At 35.9% G+C, this 20,771-nt stretch overlaps 3 protein-coding genes across 3 annotated transcripts; all 3 read right to left on the bottom strand.

Moving 5' to 3' along the window:
• Positions 1–5,864: 5,864 nt before the first annotated feature.
• On the bottom strand, positions 5,865–6,410 carry LOC145040846 (uncharacterized). The gene has a single exon (XM_078988735.1). The coding sequence runs from the start codon at positions 6,408–6,410 to the stop codon at positions 5,865–5,867; it is 546 nt and encodes a 181-aa protein (XP_078844861.1).
• Positions 6,411–11,512: 5,102 nt separating this feature from the next.
• Positions 11,513–11,860, bottom strand: LOC145040847 (uncharacterized). The gene has a single exon (XM_078988736.1). The coding sequence runs from the start codon at positions 11,858–11,860 to the stop codon at positions 11,513–11,515; it is 348 nt and encodes a 115-aa protein (XP_078844862.1).
• Positions 11,861–17,602: 5,742 nt separating this feature from the next.
• Positions 17,603–20,370, bottom strand: LOC145043929 (B3 domain-containing protein Os01g0234100-like). The gene is made up of 7 exons (XM_078992701.1): positions 20,073–20,370; positions 19,889–19,975; positions 19,593–19,624; positions 19,365–19,524; positions 19,073–19,279; positions 18,876–18,972; positions 17,603–18,508 (listed from the first exon to the last, which is right to left on the bottom strand). The coding sequence occupies exons 1-7, from the start codon at positions 20,238–20,240 to the stop codon at positions 17,784–17,786; spliced, it is 1,476 nt and encodes a 491-aa protein (XP_078848827.1). The 5' UTR covers positions 20,241–20,370; the 3' UTR covers positions 17,603–17,783.
• Between the last annotated feature and the right edge of the window lie 401 nt (positions 20,371–20,771).

A 20,771-nucleotide genomic window follows, 5' to 3' on the forward strand; every position in this document is an offset into this window, starting at 1 on the left:
TGCTTTACCGGGGTGGTAAAGTATCTCAAATTCGTAGTCTTTAAGTAATTCTAGCCAACATCGTTGTCTTATATTCAATTCTTTCTGACTAAAGAGATATTGGAGACTCTTATGATCAGTGAAAAGTTTGCACTTCGTGCCATAGAGGTAATGCCTCCATATCTTTAGAGCGAAAACTACTGCTGCCAACTCCAAATCATGAGTCGGGTAGTTCTTTTCATGCTCTTTCAGCTGTCGAGATGCATACGCGATCACCTTATCTCTTTGGGTCAAAACACAACCCAGTCCAACCCCAGACACATCGCTATAAACAGCGAATTCTTCACCTCCATCGGGTAGAGAAAGTATCGGTGCCTCGCATAGCTTTTTATTTAGCTTCTCGAATGCTTCTTTATGCTTATCACTCCAAGCATAAGTAGCTCATTTGTGGGTCAAAGTTGTTAAGGGACTAGCGATCGAAAAAAAAAGCCTTGGATAAAGCTTCGATAATATCCGGCTAATCCCAAAAAGCTTCGGATATCCGTGGGACTTTTTGGTTGTTCCCACTTCATCATAGCTTCAATCTTTGCTGGATCAACCATTATCCCTTCTTGGTTGACCACGTGACCCAAGAATTGGACTTCTCGAATCCAAAAATCACATTTGGAGAACTTTGCATCCAGCTTCTCCTTCTTCAATACTTCTAACACTTCTCGCAAGTGTCTGCCATGCTCCTCTCAGCTTTTTGAGTAAATCAGAATGTCATCTATGAACACTATCACGGATTTATCAAGGAATAGATTACAAACTCTGTTCATTAAATCCATGAATGCTGCTGGAGCATTGGTTAGTCCAAACGACATAACCAAAAACTCGTAGTGTCCATATCGTGTTCTGGATGCAGTCTTCTCTATATAATGCTCTCTTACTTTCAGCTGATGATATCCTGACCTAAGATCAATCTTCGAGAAATAGCTCGAACCTTGAAGTTGATCGAACAGGTCATCAATCCTCGGCAATGGATATATATTCTTTATCATTGCTTTATTCAGCTCTCTATAATCAATACACATTCTCATACTTCTGTCCTTTTTCTTTACAAATAGCACCGGAGCTCCCCAGGGTGATGAACTAGGTCTTATGAAACCTTTGTTCAATAACTCATGAAGTTGCATCATCATCTCCTTCATCTCCGTCGGTGCTAATCGGTAAGCTGTTTTTGCTATTGGCGTCGTCCCTGGTAACAAGTCTATTCTAAACTCCACTTGTCTATCAGGCGGTAATCCGAGAAGATCTTCTGGAAATTCTTCCGGATAATCACACACGACAGGAATGCTCTGCATCACCTTTTTCTCCTTCTTAGCATCTATCACAAATGCCAAATATGATGTACATCCTTTAGCCAAACACTTTCTGGCTTTCATTCGAGAAATGATTTCATATTTCACTCTGCATTTGTCCCCATACACCATAAACGACTCTTTCCCTGGCGAGTTTACTTTCACTATCTTCTTTCTGCACAAAATCTCAGCATCATTGGCGCTAAGCCAATCCATTCCAAGCACGATGTCGAAACCGTTAAGTTCGATAGGCAATAATTTCTCATGAAACTTATTCCCATTCAAATCAATTAAGATGTTTTTCATACGATGGCTAACAGGTACAAACTTGCCACTTGCAACTTCGACTAATAAGGCATTATCTAGTCTATCAACAGGAAAGGCTAGTTTTCTACCAAATTCATGCGAAATAAAGGAGTAGTTGGCTCCAGAATCAAATAAAATTTGGGCAGGCAATTCGTTAACAAGAAAGGTAACTGAAGCGACATCAGCTTCATCTTTGGCAGCTTCCAGTGTCATCTGGAAGGCTCTCGCCTTCGGCTTTGGTGGAATATTGGGTCTAGTTGCCTCCTTCTTCTTCGGGCAATCCCTTGAGATGTGCCCCTCGTCACCACACCCATAACAGACTTTCTTGGTGAGGGTGCATTCGTTGGCATAGTGCCCTAGCTTTCCACATTTAAAACATGTGGCCACTACCTCACATTTACCATGATGCTTCTTCTTACATTTGTCGCACCATTTCGCTTCGCCTACTCCACCTCTCGAACTAGACTTCGAGAACTTGTTTTTCTTGTTGGACCCTAAAGGTCCATCGAATTTCCTCTTTTCACCAACCTCTGACCTCTCCAGACCTTTCTCCCTGATCTGGGTCTCAACATTCTTAGCAGCCCAGATGGCAACTTTCAAGTTCGTTGCTTGCTTAACCATTGGACCAAAGGCCGCTGGTAAACCGCGAGAAAATTTGTTGACCTTCGCTAGTTCAGTTGGAACTAGGTATGTAACTAGTTTCATCTTCTCCGTGAAGCTTGTAGCGTATTCAATAACGCTCATCTTCCCCTTCTTCAAATTCTGAAAATCGTTATTGATTTCCAAAAGGTCTTGCTCTAAGCAGTATTGTAATTTCAACTGTTCTACAAATTCTTCCCAAGACATCTTGCTAGCTTCTCCCTTGGGCATCGAGTCAGCTAGTAACTTCCATCAGCTTAGTACCCTATATTTTAACAGAGGGATTGCAAGAGCGGTCTTCTGTCAGTTGCTGCACTCGCAACTTTCAAACATAGTCTCCATTTCGGAGATCCAATTAATCACTTCCACTGGCGTCGGGCTTCCGGATAGACATGGTTGTTTGGATGCCATGAAATCCTTATACTTGCACCCACGTACATCATTTCCTCTATCCTGGTTATTCTACCTAACAATCGGTGGGTCGTCTTGACCAATGATCCCACTAAAGTTTCCTCCTTCAAACTGCCTCCATTTACTTCGGGCTCTTCGACGTGAATTGACAGTTCTTCGCGATTCTGCCTAAGCAAACGTCTAGTTTCCTCCATCTGATGATCCAACATCGTCTGAATAATCAATTGCACTCCGTCCATTGTTATTGGCTCAGGTGCTGCTGTTGTAATAGCTACTTGCTCTATTACAGGTATTTGATTCCTATTTTCGTCCACGTTTCCAACTCCACTCCTTGTTCTCACCATTTTTGTTATATATGCCGAATAAGGTGAAATTAGATCCTCATTCACGATAGATATTCAAATCATCTTTATCACTTCGAAACGTTTACATGCTAGTTCTAATATCGTAACCATACACTTAGAATCTTACACACATAAGGTTTCCAGATCCGGTCGGCAACAAACCATAGATCCGAACAAATAATATCATATATGGCAACATATAACATTTAGCACATAAAAGCAATTTAGGCAACTCTCCTAAAATAAACTAGTGCTCTTGTCTGAAATATAATAGACACACATCTAACGACCTTCAATTAGCATTCTAAGTTTAAGTCTAGAAATCCTACAAATTCCTAGTTCGCTTAAACTAATGCTCTGATACCAACTATGACATGCCCAAAATCTCGGCCAAAAAAGAGCGGTTTCATTTATGCTTTTAAAATAATTTCAGAGTAAATCCTTTTGATTTAAAAGAGTTGCGGAATTTGTTCCCAAAACAAAATATGATAAAATAAAGTTTATCAAAGCTTTTCATCAAGAGACGCATTTTCATTATATAACAATATTCGGGATGTCATGTTCCGATAAACAGACCAAAAGCATAAACAACATATTACAAGCCATACAACAGTTTTATACATATACAGACTCATAAACAAAACAACTTGATGATTCATTCATCTTATGCCCTTGTGCCACTTCCTGTAATACAACAAAACTGAGTGGGTCAGGCTTGGGAGCCTGGTAAGTATATAGGGTTTTCAACCCACAATAAATAATTATATTTAATTTCATCAACCAACAATAACCCGATTACCCATTCCCGTTATCCTCACTTTATGTCCCTAAGACAACATCTATTAACAGGGACCTAATCTAGGATTTTCATCGGGACGGACATTACTGCAAAGGGGTTTCCTCAACAATAGATGTCCTAAAGGCAACCATGAGGGGGATAGAGTACACCGGTGAACACATCGTTCACAACACCTACAGGTTATGAACCTGCTAGCGTTCCACTGGACTGTCTAGAAAGAGTCTGTGGTCGTCATCCATACTCCGCTGGATGACTAGGTCAACATCAACAACATTGAGGCCTCTGATTAGTTTATCACACATCAACTATCTACCCAAGTTCTACCCAACATTTTGTAGATAACAATATACATATGCATACATATGCAACTTAAAAACTGATAAGATAATAATTTAATACTCTTTCCAAATATACAGATTCATTCCAAGTAACATATAATATATATCTATATACACATAGCACGTATACACTCGGAGATACTTTATATCTATGTGTTAGAAGAAAAGGAATATACACTCACTTGATCAGAAGATGATCAGACAGCACTACGGCTTGCAGAAGTATTATTCTTCGATAGATTTGGAAGATATTCACACACCGGGTTTCTCGCAGGCAGAGCTTCGGCTCGGAAACTCTTTTTTTCTCAGGATCTTCAGGCTTCGGGACTCGCTTCGGGTCTCGGGATGATACCGCGGCTTCGCGGGTACTTTTTTGTACGTAAATCAAGGTAGAATGGGAGAGAGAGGAGAGAAAATAGCAACCCTAAATGGCTGGCACTTTAAATTTATTTATAGGGCAAAATTTGGCCTTGCCATGTCGTGGGCTTGGTCGTCACTGCATGCGTCATCGCAAGTTGCGTCTGGGGGAATCGAGGAGGTGTCAGAAGACTTGCCATGTCGTGGCACTGCTTGCCACGTCGTGGTATCTGACAGTTTTGGGGTTTCGCGCCCCGAACTTCAGAAATTCATAACTTTCGCATACGAACTCCGTTTTCGACGTTCTTTATATTGACGCGTAGGTGAGATTATGGTATACAACTCTCGTTTAGAATCCGTTGGCTAATTTTGAATTTATTTTTAGTATTATATATATATATATATATATATATATATATATATATATATATATATATATATATATATATATATTACTTATATATTATTTTTAGTAGGCCGGGATAGGAAAACTCCGTTATAAATTCATAACTTCTTCATCCGACGTCCGTTTTCGCCTATCTTTTTATCGTTTCACTAGATCTTCGATTCTCGTTTAGATTTTTTCGGCTAAAAACCACTCGATCTCAAATCGAGTATTCGGGCTGCAGACTGCTAAGTCGAAACTTCATAAAATCATAACTTCCTCACAGGAAGTTAGATTTGGGCGTTCTTTTTATGCACGCTCTTGGTTTAATGAACTCTTCAACTTTCGTTTAGATTACTAAGGCTAGATATCGTTCTATCTTAAATTCGTATTTTACGTCATTTGGCGTCGTGCCGGTTCTGTCGCGAAACTTTAACAGATCATAACTTCTTCGTTATAACTCGGATTTCGGCATTCTTTATATATTCGGAAACCTCGTTTCAACAACTACAACATTATCCAAAGATATCGGCTTTATCTACTATTTTATTTTGATGCTTATTTTTTATTCTTAATTCATTTAAGCCACACAAGTAAGCACAAAACATATAATACTTAAATAATACATTCTTATTATTTCAAAATGGGTTACAAAGGTTAACGTAGACTAATACGTTGCTATTAACGACAAGCCCATAAACACAGGTGTTACACATAGGCTGAAGATCAAGACCTTTATCCTGAAGCTGACCCATCTTTTAGGTATCAAAGATCTAAAAGCACCATCTATACCATCAATAGATTTTATCAAACGAACCCATAATAAACTGGGGGAAGGATAAAATCGCCATCACCACCGAAAATCCATAACTCTATTATAAGAGAACAAACTACCAACACCTAACCCACCCTCTCCTCTAGACGCAAGGACTCTATCCCATCGAACCCAATGCATACGTTTCTCATCTAAGTCTGCACCCCAGGAAAAAAAATTGCCCTCAAAGCCTCTAAAGAGGAAATGACAGAAAGAGGAGTCACAAACATCGACATCAAATAATTTCTGAGAGATCCCAAAACAGATTTGACGAAGGTAATACGACCACCAATGGATAGATTCTTAGCCTTCCACCCCAATAATCTACTCCGAAACCAATCTAACAAAGGATCCCAAGCAGTGATCTGGGGCATATTCTGACCAATCAGGATACCTAGATGAATGAAAAGAGGCACAGCTAGATTACAACCAATCATATCTGTCATCTCAATGACCTGATTATATGGAACCCCAACTCCAATCAATTTAATTTTTTGTAAATTGATTCTAAGACCCGAAGCCATATAAAAACATCTGAGGATACGTATAATACAGTTTGCATTCTCAAGATCCCAATCAGCTAAAATCATGACATCATTAGCATAAAGAAGGTGTGACAACTCAGTCTTAGAAATAGAAATCCCAATAAAGATATCAGCCTCCCGAACTCTAGATAAAGCCACATGAAGACCCTCCATGGCCAGAATAACTAAAAATGGAGAGAGGGGAGCTCCCTGCCTCAAACCTCGGTAAATCTGAAACTCGCCAGTAGGAGAACCGTTAACTAAAACCAACGCTTTAGTAGATCTCAACATCTCTAAAATCCAGCCACACATTGAGAACCGAATCCCATAATCTGCATAATCTCAAGAATATACTCCCAAGAAAGAGAATCATAAGCCATCTGAAAGTCCACTGTGAACATCATTAATGGCTTTCCATAAGATTTACTCCTAGCCATCACCTCATTGAGGAGAAATAGACCATCAAGAATATGTCTTCCTTTAATAAAGGTTGACTGCTCCGAACTAACAAGACTGTCAATCACCTCCACTAACCTATTAGCCAAAGTTTTACCAATAGTTTTATATTCGCACCCAATAAGACTAATAGGTCTAAAATCCAAGGTTGTTTTCGGGTCTCTAACTTTCGGAATCACCGTAAAAAAAGCATTACACCCCTTTGGAATATGAAAGAGTGTTGATCTACACTATAAAGAAACGAAAAGCAGACTCTTTAACAAGAACCAAATCAGTTCCTGTGATTTTCTCAATCTGTTCATTCCAATTGTTCAAAACATATATATACATAAGTTTGAATTAAAAATAAGTTATCCCAAATAAGAACTAGGATAAACACTATATAATAGAAAACAAAGAGATAATCATAAAAGGGTAGATACGTAATTTTCTTCAGTCCCCCTCAAGATGGAGCGTGAAGATTTTGAACGCCTATCTTGCCAAGTAACAATCAAAAACGATTAGTCCCAAGTGGTTTAATGAAAAGATCAGCAAGTTGATCTTTGGTGTGTATCTCAGCTAGAAAATTTTCACTAGATTCAACCCGTTCACGAACGAAATAGCAATCCCTTTCGACATGTTTGGTACGCTCATGAAAAACGGGAATATTTTCAATGTGGTGTGTGGCTTGGTTATCACAATAAAGCTCCATAGGACCTTTCTGAGTAGCCTCTAAATCTTGCAGGAGCCAACGAAGCCACAAGATCTCGCTAACGGTAGTCGCAATAGACCGATCATACTCAGCTTCAGCAGAAGAACGAGATACCACATACTGTTTCTTCATTTTCCACGAGATAGGAGCACCCCCGAGAGTGATAAAATAGCCAGTTTTGGAGTGTCTCGTGAAGGGACAACCAATCCAATCTAATTCACTATACACAATCAGGGTTAAGTCACTATCATAAGGAAGGAATATACCTTGACCAGGTGTAGTTTTCAGATAACGTAAGACACATAAGGCAACATCCCAATGTGTCTGTCGAGGAGATGAAACAAATTGGCTTAGAGTGTTGACCGCAAAGGTGACATCAGGTCGAGTCACTTGTAAGTAAAGGAGTCGTCTAATGAGTCTCATATACTTTCATTCATCCGCTAAAAAGACCCATCTTCAGTGGAGAGACGGAGGTTTTGTTCCATTTGGAAGGAACTTGGTTTGCAACCCTCTAAACCACAATCAACAAGTATATCCAAAGTATATTTTCTTTAACTGAGAACAATTCCATCTGGCGTTCGAGCTACTTCAATACCAAGAAAGTATTTCAATGGCCCCAAATCTTTTATACTAAATTGACTATCAAGAAAGGCTTTTATTTTAGCCATATGCTAATCATTATTTCCTAAGAGAATAACATCATCAACATAGATGAGAGCCGAAACATACGTGTCCCTGTGTTTGAAAATAAAAAGGGAATGATCTGCCTTTGAATGTTGAAAACCGATATGGAGAAGAGCTTTAGTAAATTTATTGTACAAGTTTTTGGATGCTTGGCGTAGACCATACAACGACTTTTGAAGGCGACATACTCTGGTATCTCCTTCTTTTGCAAATCCATGTGGAATTTTCATGTAAACCTCTTCATCCAAATCTCCATGTAAAAACGCGTTATTTACATCGAGTTGATGAATGGTCCACTGTTTCTGAACAACAACTGCTAAAATAATTCTCACAGCAACAAGTTTGGCCACATGTGCAAGCATCTCATGAAAGTTTATTCCTTCAATTTGGGTAAAACCCTTTGCAACGAGTCTCACTTTGTAACGTTCAACATCCCTAGATGGCTTGTATTTAATTTTGTATACCCATTTTGAATCGATAGCTTTCTTCCCAGGAGGCAAGGTTGTCAAGGTCCACATGTTATTTTTCTCAAGGGGTTGGACTTCCCTTTTCATTGCATCCCTCCAACATTGACTTCTAACTGATTGGTAATAATGTTTTGGCTCATCTTATGAAGAGATGGTAGCCAAAAAAGCTTTATGTGAGTTCGTAAAACTTTTATAAGAAACAAAATGAGAATTGGGATGTACCGTCGAAGAAGCTGTATTGTCATTGGAATGGGAATAGTCTATAGAAGGTGGCAATTCAACTTCAAAATCTTGCAGACGAGTTGGTTTAGTGCGAGTTCGTTCTGGACGTCGATTGTGAGCTATCTCTGGCTTATCATGTTGGGCAGTCTCTGGATCAACACTCACGTTTGGGCTACAATGCGGGCTGTTGGGCTTACTCGATCGGTTATTTTGGGCCGAAAGATCAAAAAAGCCATCTAAAATCCCAAGACTCATTTCAACCTGATTGATATGATCGTAATGTAGGTTTGTATCCATGTAATCCTTCTTTTCTATGTGATTCTTCCCATCATTTCCGTCCATCCTTTGGAAAGGAAAAGCACACTCTATAAACTTAAGGTCTCTGGAAACGAGAATCTTCTTGTCCTTAATATCAAAACACGATACCCCTTTTTCCCCTGTGGATATCCAATGAAAACACAAGGTCTCTCCCTTTCTTCAAACTTATCCCTTCTAGCTTTATTCTCTTTGACATATACCAAACAACCAAAAACCCTCATGTATTCATATTGAGGCTTATTACCAAACAAATTTTCATATGGTGTCTTGTTTTGGACCGATTGAGAAGGCAATCTATTTATGATGTAAGTGGCGGTTAGAACACATTCCCCCAAAAACTCAATAGGAAGACTTTCTTGGAACCTAAGGGCTCTAGTTATTTCAAGTAAATGCTCATGCTTTCTTTCAACAACCCCATTTTGTTGTGGGGTGTGAATACATGACATTTCAAGGATAATGGCATGTTCTGCATAAAATTTGAGCATATTTTTTTAGATAAATTTGATGGGTTTTAAGCAAAATATTAATCCTATGGTGCACATGCAAAACCCTAAAGCTTTGGACTTAGGTTTCTCTATTGTACATGCAAAATTATCCAATGCTTATAAACCCTAGATCTAGCATGTCAAAATCGAAATAACATATATAACAGGTTTAGATGATTACCTTTTGAATGTTGCAAGAATCTTCAAGCTTTGAGAGCCTAGTATCACAAATGTAATACCTCTAATCGATCACAAACACCAAGGCAAGAAGGATAATCTTGGAGAGAGGATATGGAGGCACAAAATTGGCTCTAAGGACTCTAGGGTTCTTCTGGTAGCCGATTTTGGATGCCCTGGGGTCCCTTATATAGTGGTGCTGCTAGACCAGGTGAAGGCAACCCAAAAGGACCATGCTACAACCGGGTCAAGTACATACCAAATATAGTTATGGACATAGACACAAATCCAACAAAATTCGCCACTGTTATCACTCCTAATCCTTTTTATTATCTGTTCAAATTGTGTCTCAGCCAACTTGTAAAAGACAATTAAGTTGTGACTTGCCTATGATTTATGTTTTAACAGTTATACCCATGTTGAACGACTATAGTCGTCAACAATAGTTAGTAAATATTGTGCCCCCGAAAAAGATGGAACACGGTAACCTCCCCATATATCACAATGAGTGAGATCAAACGGTGTAGAAGTTTTAATAGAACTAGTTTGAAAAGGCAATCTGGTTTGTTTTGCTGGAATTCAAGAATCACAATGATCTATATTTGCTAAGCTATTTATAAAACTAATATGTTGAAGTCTAGAATTTGAAGCATGTCCTAACCTCTTGTGCCAGATCTCAGTGTCTACTTTGACAACCATCTCCTTGATTCTAGCATCCACCTCTTCCATGTTGTATAGACCATTCCTACATTTCCCCATGCCAATCTGCTTCCTCGAATGTAAGTCATGTATATAACAAAAATCCTGGAAAAATGTTATAAAGCAATTGTTGTTCTTGGTAATCTTGCTAACTGATAAGAGATTGCACTTAAAATTTGGTATGTAAAGAAAATCATTGACTTTCATGTTACTCGGCAAACAAGCACTCCTAAATCCCTCAACAAGAACATTATCACCGTTTTCTATGTTAAAAGGAACAAAATGGAATCATTACAAGCTATATGTTTTGTGGCACCGAAATCGATGACCTATGGTTAGCAAAAGTCAATCTTACCAATCATCTTGACCTCTAGCTTAGGACTATCATTCAATTGTTGTAGTAGTTTCCTGTATTGTTCCACATTCATCCCAGGTATTGGGTTGACCTTAATTCCAACAGTTGCTGCCCTTGGCCTCGGCTTTGCCTTCTTTTGATCACCGGTTGGTTTTCGTTGTCGAGTCTCCAACCAATCAGGATACCCATTTTTTTTCAAAACACCCTTCTATAGTATGTCCAACTTTATTGCAATGCTTACACTTCAGGCATTCATGATTGATGCGCTTTTCAGAATGGTTGCTATCAAGGTTTTGCGATCCCCGAACTTGAAACACAGCAACTTCGACAACCATTGTAGGTTTTCTTGTGGCAAAGATGTTCTTCTGTTGTTCGTCCTCAGCCACCAGATGATACACCGTTCCCAAACTTAGTATAGGCTTAGTGCTAAGTATTTGGGTTTTTATGGTTCCAAAAGACTCATCAAGGCCCATTAATAACTCATATATGCATTTCTTTTCTTTAGCCTCTACAAGTCTTTTCCCCAAATTGCATGTGCAATTGCCGCAGTTGCACTTAGGTAAGGGGGAAATTGATTCAATTTCATCCCATACTACTCTCATCATTGTGAAGTAGGACGAGACTGAGTGTTTGTCTTGTCGCATATTGGTCAGAGTTCGTTTGAGTTCATATGCTCTCGGGGCACTTTCTTTTCCGAATCTCTCTTGAAGATCTTCCCAAATCTACTGAACTGTTGTTGCATACTTCACACTATTTCTAATATCCTTCTCCATAGTTGTGGTAATCCACCCTTTAATGATTGCATCACTACGTTGCCATGCTCTGTATTCTGGTTGATCTCCTTCTAGTTTTGGAATGGTTCCATCAATGAAACCAATCCTATTTTTGGCAACAAGAAAGTCATTCATCTCACGGGACCAGTCTGCATAGTTGTTGTCATTCAAACTATCATTCACATGCATATGGCGTGGATAATCAATGGGATGAATGTGGTAAGGAGAATCAGGATCAAAAGATGGAGTTGTAGCCTTGTCTTTACCACTAGTTGAGACATCTTCAGATCCGGTCATGGAGACCTTTGGAACGGAAACTCAGCAGATCAGAAGACTAGCTCTGATACCATAAAGAAACGAAAAGTAGACTCTTTAACAAGAACCAAATCGGTTCCTGTGATTTTCTCATTTTGTTCATTCCAATCGTTCAAAACATATATATACATAAGTTTGAATTAAAAATAAGTTATCCCAGATAAGAACTAGGATAAACACTAGATAACAGAAAACAAAAAGATAATCATAAAAGGGTAGATACGTAATTTTCTTCACACTATGTGTTGAATTATTATTTTATGCTAAAATTCGGTAGAACAAGATTTGCAGTGGGCCATGATATTTAAGTTCTAATTTTTATGTTTTTGCTTTTATGATCATCATAACGCAAATATCATGAATTATATTCAAATAAATTCATAAATTATCTTTGCTTTTACATATTTTACATCTTTCTTATTTTACAAAATCACCAATAATATTTTTTTTGTTTTTTATTGTTTTGATTTAAATATAGAGAATGTAAACAAATAACTTAAAAGAAAATGCGGACATGTAGGAATCCATTTTCATTTTAATGAATAACTAGCTATAAAAAATTTTCACTGCACAAAAAGACAACCAAGCAACTTATAATGATTAATGTACATGTAGTCTTAGTGTGAATTAACATCTACAAAGGATCACACTATCGATTGAAGAGGGTCTTCGATGACGTACTATTCATTTACCTCTTCATATGTGATCATGTTAATACTGATAAAAAAAATGAATATATATTTTTTATGCTTCATATTCATTTACCGCCTATTAAAGAATCAGTTGTTACATATTTATTAAGCATTTTAATACATCGATAAAGGTGGTGACTTAAGAAACATATATATTTACATTCTATCTGTTGGTGATTTTATATCATCAAATATTATTTAAGTGTAATAGGATTAAATTTGTTGACAAAAAGTGATCTTGTTGAATATTGAATAAGTTAGGATGGTGTAGAAGTGCACACTTGTTCAAGTTTTTCAAGATTTAAAGTACATTGCTATTTAGGGGCGAAGCCCCTAAACGAACGGGGGTCCGGGGGTAGCGCCCCTGGGAGCGGGGTCCCAGGGGCGGCAGCCCCTGGCGGGGTCCAAGGGGCAGAGCCCCTGGCTGGGAAAAATCCAATTTTAGAAAGTTGACCCTTTATTCCATGACATCCGTTTAATGACAGTTTGGTAGTTTTATGACAGTTTGTAACTGTCTGTTGACAGTTTTCAGACAGGATTGATATATCCGTTTTTTGGTCAATATTCTGGTACATGTTGAAGAACATTTTCATATACATTCTCTGAATTTCATCCAATTGAGTGTTCGGTATGTACCATCGAAATACTTCAATTTGATAGTGAATCACGACTTTCAGAGAATCCAAGCAATCTATTCATCCCTTTTTCTAACACTACCAAGTGTTGCCATCTCTTACTGTTAGTCATTGATTTTTAACTTATTTGTCATGTTTGTTGAAATTTTTATGTAATCTTTGTAATGTAACAATTTGTTTTCTAGTCTAATGAAATATTTATCTTTTTTTTTTAGAAACAATAAATATATTAAAAAGCCACATGATTAGCAAATGACTAGATCATGGGCAAGGTACAATGAGATTACAAATAACATGCTTAACAAAAGTTAAAAGGTGAAATACACCAATCAATCCAACTACCACACGAATTAAAGCTTCGGCATTTAAACCACGAAAACAATTGGGAAATAATATCATCCGCGATCTTTGTCAAAGTCGTAATCACCTTGTTGAATGCCTTGTTGTTCCTTGTCATCCAAATGTACCAAATCATGTGATACAAGATTGAAATGAGGATCAACTTCTTCTTAGGGAAATTACCCCAAGAAGAAGCAAAGTCAAGTTAGTGTTCCATGTTGGAAAGTCGCTCACGAGTTATGCCACACCATTTATCATGTTGTGTTGTTTGTTGATTATCTATTTATTCTCTATTATAACCATAGTTATTTATGAAGATAATAACTTTTAATAATCTACTAATTATAGCAAATCCATCTCAGTATTACAAAATAAATTTTACAATAGATATCGTGAAAACTACTATCGTCATGGCCAAAACAACATAAGTAAGATAACATTTGCAAACTTTTATTTTTCATACTTCAAACTAGTATTTTCATCATATTTCTTCAACTCCAACTGCATTTCCTTCGGTCCTAACATTTGATCTTCCAACACCAAACTATCATTTTTTGCTCTAACATGCCCGGGAATTAGCAAACTCAAACAACACCCAAAGATCTTCAATTGGTCAACATACCTCAAATCCACATCTAAATATCCTTTTTTTACACATACTAGAAAGGTTTGGAAGAATCAAAAAATGTCCTTCAAATTATCTAACACAACCAAGTTTTTATTGTTTTTGTCTACCAAAAAATCATCAGATTTGGAATTTGATGACATCTTCCATCAAAGGACTATCATCCTTCCCCACTCTATTGTTTGAACCGGTAACTACATGAGTATATGACAAGGGGTGAGATTAATTAAGGGAAAATGACTTAAAAAGTAATATAGTTTTTTGGTTTATACATGTTTAGTCATTATTGTTTTTTTTTTTTGTAAAATAAGCCCTTGAACTTCTTGTTTTTGTATACATCTAATCCTTATGACCGATTACTGCAGATTAAGTTCTCAGTCTGTACACATTTAGTTTTTAATTTATTTATTTGTTTATTTTTGTAAAATAAATCATTGTTATTTTTTATACATTCAGTTTTTATGATAAGTTTCTTCAAGTTTTACTCACATGACATCATGTTTGGGATATTGATTAATAAAGTGTTCCAATACATGATTAAACCACCTATTTAATAGTTTCAAGCTCATCTTTAAATTTTGGAGTCAAATTGAAAAGAACAAAAAACCTATTTGTTGAAAATGGTCAAACTAAAGCTTAAGACATATTCCTAGAGAAAACTAGGACATCAACAATATTTGACCGATACGTGAATTAGGTTACTGATATAAGAGAGGGATAAACCACGTATGAGAACACCTTATTAATGATTGACCCACATAGGATGTTATATGAGCAAAACCAAAAAAACGATCATAAGAACTTAGTGTCAATAAAAACAATAAGGACTTATTTTGCAGCAAAAAAAACATTAAATACTAAATGTATACAAAATGAAAACTTAACATGGAGTAGCCGGCCATAATCTGCAATAACCGATCATTAGAAAGTATACAAAACCAAAAATATAAAATATCATTTTCCCATTAATTAACATCCACCTCTTGTGTTTTATGAGTTTCCGAAAGATATATAGTCACCATTATACTTTGTACCACTAATATTGTTTTCTTATATTTTTTATGTATATATTTACACAAAATATTTTAGCTATGACAAAATTACAAAAATAGTCCCTATGGTTTGTCAAAAGTTATAAAGTCAGTTCCTACTAATTTTTTTTGATGTAAATGATCCTTGTGGTTTGTAAAACTTGCAAAGATGACCCTTTTTACTAACACCGTTAGTATTCAGCCGTTAGAGACTGAATCTGAAAGGGCATTTTCATCTTTTCAAGTATAAAGGAGCTGAATTCGTGACATTTTAAAAACCACAGGGACTATTTTTGAAGTTTGTTTGGAAAAATAAATTAATTGGGTAAAAGAAGTTGGAAAGAATTGAACACACAACCTCCCCTTTACATTCCCAAGCATTAACCACTAAAGCTAAATGCTCACATGGTTGTAATTTCCTAAAACCGTTATATAATATAACGAAAACGTTAATACATAAATAAAAAATAAATAAAAAAAGATTTTTTGTATATAAATATTTTCAAATAAAACAAAAATGTATTTTAGTCGTATTATAAAAAAATAGTTTCTTACAAACAATTTGTATGTATTTTTATGTATTTATTTTACGTAAAAAATATTTTATTTATGTATTTAAAAATATGTTTTCATATAAAACATATGTTTTCGTACACGTTTTTTTTATGTCAAGAGTAGTATTGATTATCGTTATTTTAAAAAGATATATCACTATTTATTTTCATCTTCATTTTAACCATACGTATTTCATCTTATTTAAAATACGTATTTCATCTTTTTTGAATACATTTAATCGAAAATCGGTTTTCTGAAAACCGCTTTTGGGTTATATGTATTTAAAAAAATATAAAAAAAAAACTATTCGATTATATATCTTATTTAAAATACGTATTTCATTTTAATCGTAAGTTCTAAATCGTATGGTTAAAATGAAGTTGAAAAGAAATAGTGATATATCTTTTTGAAATAACGATAATCAATACTACTCTTGACATAAAAAAACCATGTACGAAAACATATGTTTTATATGAAAACGTATTTTTTAAATACATAAAAAAATATTTTTTACGTAAAATAAATACAAAAAAATACATACAAATTGTTTGTAAGAAACTATTTTTTTTATAATACGACTAAAATACATTTTTGTTTTATTTGAAAAAAATTATGTAAAAAAATGTTTTTTTATTCATTTTTTATTTATGTATTAACGTTTTCGCTATAATATATACCGGTTTTAGGAGAATATAACCATGTGAGCATTTAACTTTAGTGGTTAATGCTTGGGAATGCAAAAGGGAGGTTGTGTGTTGGATTCTTCCTAACTTCTTTAGCTAATTAATTTATTTTTCCAAACAAACTTCAAAAATGGTCCCTGTGGTTTTTAAAATATCACGAATTCAGCCCCTTTAAACTTAAAAAGATGAAAATACCCTTTCAGATTCAGTCCCTAACGGCTGGATTCTTCCTAACTTCTTTAGCTAATTAATTTATTTTTCCAAACAAACTTCAAAAATGGTCCCTGTGGTTTTTAAAATATCACGAATTCAGCCCCTTTAAACTTAAAAAGACGAAAATATCCTTTCAGATTCAGTCCCTAACGGCTGAACACTAACGGTGTTAGTAAAAAGGGCCATCTTTGCAAGTTTTACAAACCACAATGATCATTTACATAAAAAAAAATTAGCAGGAACTGACTTTGTGATTTTTGCCAAACCACAGGGACCATTTTTGTAATTTTGTCTTTAGCTATATATTCATACATTCATAATCATGCTAATTGTTTTACTCGAATAGAATAATAATAATAATAGTTAAAATGGAGTTATTCAAAAGATTTTTTTCCGCGTTTTTGCAACAAAAATTACATCAAATGTTAACTTTTAACCAAAACGCTTATAGTTAGATTGTGTATTAACTTTTTTTTTTTTTTTTATCTTTTACCAAAAAAAAAACAATCAATTTCGAAATGAATCACAAAGCTTGACATAACTATTGCGTTTGAGATACTTAAATTGATGTCAACAAGACAATTTTCAACCTTTTATTTCATCCAAAAAGATAAAATATAACCCTAAAAAACTTATCAATCTAGAAAAGCTACTACTTTTCACAAAGGAATAATACAAATTTGCTTAATTCATTCGCATATCACAAGTTCAACACTCCAAAAACCGATTTTCTACTACAAGGCAACATAATTAAAAGACAAAAATACCCTTCCCATCATCATCATCATAAATAACAACCGCATATCACAAGTTCAACACTCCAAAAACGATTTTCTACAAGACAACATAATTAAAAGACAAAAATACCCTTTCCATCACAATCATAAATAACAACCACATATCACAAGTTCAACACTCCAAAAACGATTTTCTACTACAAGACAACATAACTAAAAGACGAAAATACTCTTCCCATCATCATAAATAACAACCGCGTAAATTCGTCCACAAGTCATCCCAACTTTTACAATCTAAAAAGTTACAATCTACAAGTTAAATTAAGTCAACGCTTTTACAACAAACAAACATACCTAAAATCCCTAAAATACCCTCCCACCTACCCTACCCTACCCTACCACGGCACATCAACCTCATCCCGAAACTCCATCATATACTTCTCCGCCTTATCTTTTAACTCCCCCAACTCCCCTTCAAATTTCCTCGCCTTAATCTTCAACTCCAAAAGCTTCCCTTTAACTTTCATTATCTCATCTTGAATTCCCTTCTCTTCTTTTTTCGCCTCCACATATCTTTTCACATCCACCCCAAATTCCGACTCAAAAACAAGCCCCACAAGCGTCCGTATTTTCTCCCTCAAAAACCCAACTTTCATCCCCAAAATCTCAAAAGACTTCAAGGAATTATCCCACGCTTCGAGCTCCTCCTTACTTATCGTGAGCTTGCAGTTCTTGATCTCTTTTGCAATTGTTACAGTCTCCCCAATCATTCCCACCACAAGTTTATCGTAAATATTCTCGCGAATGCAATCGTGAAGGATTTGTTTTTTGTGAATGCAGAGTTTGTAGTAACCGAGTTTGACTTCTTCCGGAAGCTCCGAGTCAATGCATTGACCGTTGACTTTTATTCGGAAGTGGTCGAAGGATTTTAGGTCTTCGATTGATGTGAAAGGTTCTAGAACTTCTGATCCGATTTCTTCGCTGTTGGTTCCGGAATGTTCTAGAACTTCGATCGGTTTGACTAGGGTTGACTTTTTGTCCTTCTTTATGACCATGTTTATAGGAAGTGGGTCGAGGACCTCCACGTGTTTGTGTTTCTTTGTTTTAGGTGGGGGAGTATCTGTTTATCACAACAAAATGTAGTTTAACTAAATTACAAATTTAGTCCCCGTGGTTTACTCAAATTTGCGAGTTTAGTCTAGTTTTTTTATTCTTTAAGTCGTCCTTCTGTTTGATTTTTGTTGCGGATTTAGTCCCTCTGAAGATGAAATGCGAGTTTTTTGGGAAATAACATTGGTCCAAAGTTGTGATTTTGAGTAAAATACAGGGACTAAATCCGTAACACTTACAAGTTTGTAATTTGGTCTTGAAATGTAGGGTTAATCATATAAATGATGAAAATGGTAGGGTCCATTTAGCAAAAAGAATGTTTTTTTTCCATGTGAAAAAAAAAAGTTTTTTTTTTTTAAAGTAGTTGTATTATTTACCTGGGGGGAATTCGGTTTCATTTTCTTGGGGCTCCAAATTCAAAGGACCAATAGCACCATCAACTTCATTGGGTTCACTTGCTTTTATAATGTAAATCTACAAAAGCATGAATTGAGATTAAAAATTAAATGATTGTTTATATTTTTTCAATCTTGTTGTTGAATCAGAATATCAGATCATGGGATGATGATGTTACCTTCAATTTATAACTTTCGATTAAACGAAACACCAAAACATCTCCTTCAATCAAGTCATGTGCAACCACAAAAATTTTCCACCCTGCACTAAGCCCATTTTTGTTTGCGATATATTTGACTTCCCATTTTTCCCCAATTTCATCTTCAAGTATCATTATACAGTCTTGTTTTGGTAGAAATGATCTGCAGAATGGTAATGGAAGCCCCTAAGGGAGGGGGGGGGGGGGGGGGGGGAGGGGGTAAGCATATTGTTATCATATTTTGTTTATTGGTTAAAGAAAGAGGGATTACCATCCAAAAACCATAGGTGACATTTGTTCTAATCATCAGCTTTATACAGCTGGGAAACTCGGTTCCAAGGCTTGATTGAAACTCCTCTGCAAGAATCATTGCAGGTGTTGATGGAGTTGGAGATTTGGAGCCTTTAGTAGGAGACTTTCTTTTCTTCAAACTGCATGTCAAAACCATCATTTTCTGATTTTACATAGCAAGATACAAGAGCTGCAAATCAAAACTGACCTCGAAGATGGGATTGGAGTATTGTTTACTACCTGTTGATGAAATCGAAAACTGTGAACTTCATGGAATGTAGAAAGAATGGTTAAATTTCACTGTATATATGATCGCTAAAACCCTAAACAGTAATATGCTTTGTGTTCGTAGCTAAATAGAGGAATTTATGTTATTCCAAACATTTTTTCAACAAAAGTTAAAGAGATTTTCCTTTTACCCCAATTTTTTCTCGGATCCAATTAGGTACTATTCAAAATTTAATAAAGTGTGATCTAGAGTGTGAAATTCAAGCAACTTCTTACGATCTTGATCTTCGGAGGCAGACGTTCCGTCTCTACCTCAGTCGGAGGGTCCTCAAATCTGATCGGCTTCGACTTTCTCCGTTTAGACTGTCGAAACACAATTAGATCCAGTGTTAACTAACTGATTTCCAGCATACATTGAAATTTTGATGATGAACATTCAACGAGAAGAGATGAGAGGTACCGATGAAGGAGTATATGGATCATTATGACCAGTATTTGAGGTTTTCGTCAACTGAGCGAAAATACTGTAGTCTTCTGCAGAATTGGGGCTTCCCAAGTAGTTTTTTGCAAGAGGAGGATTGGAATATCCTACGGCGAAGCTGTCTTCTTCGGCCACCGGAGCTGCCATAAGTTGTAGTTTTCGAGACGGTGGAGAGAGAGAGAGAGAGAGAGGGGGAGAGAGAGGTTGGAATCGGAAGCTAGATTAAAGTGGCCGTTGGTTCAACAATGGCTCGTCGCCTCGTTACACGTGCTAGTCGAACACTTGAAAAATAGATATAGCAAAAGAAAGATTTTGTTTTTAACTTATAAAATAAATAAATAAATAAACCTGATAAGACTTTCGATTTTAGCGTTATTGTTTTTTTATAAAAACCTCTTTAAACCACTTATTGTTGCGTGACGCAGCACACGCGCAACACTTTCCCTCTCGCAACAGTTTGTTTTTTTGGAAGACTTCAAACTACAAAACTTCTGCGCGTGTGCTGCGTGGCGCAGCACTTGACTTGCCTCTTCTAACCTCTTCAGCTTTCATTTTTTCGAAGTGTTTTTTTAAGAATTTTTATATAACTTTTTTTTTTAATTTTTTTTTTAAACTTTGATTTTCTTAAATTTTTATTTACGGATGTGATACAATTTATTTTTATAATTTCAATGATTT

The sequence above is a fragment of the Lactuca saligna genome, chromosome 4, assembly GCF_052625555.1.
Source record: "Lactuca saligna cultivar CGN05327 chromosome 4, ASM5262555v1, whole genome shotgun sequence".
NCBI classification, from domain to species: Eukaryota; Viridiplantae; Streptophyta; class Magnoliopsida; order Asterales; family Asteraceae; genus Lactuca; species Lactuca saligna.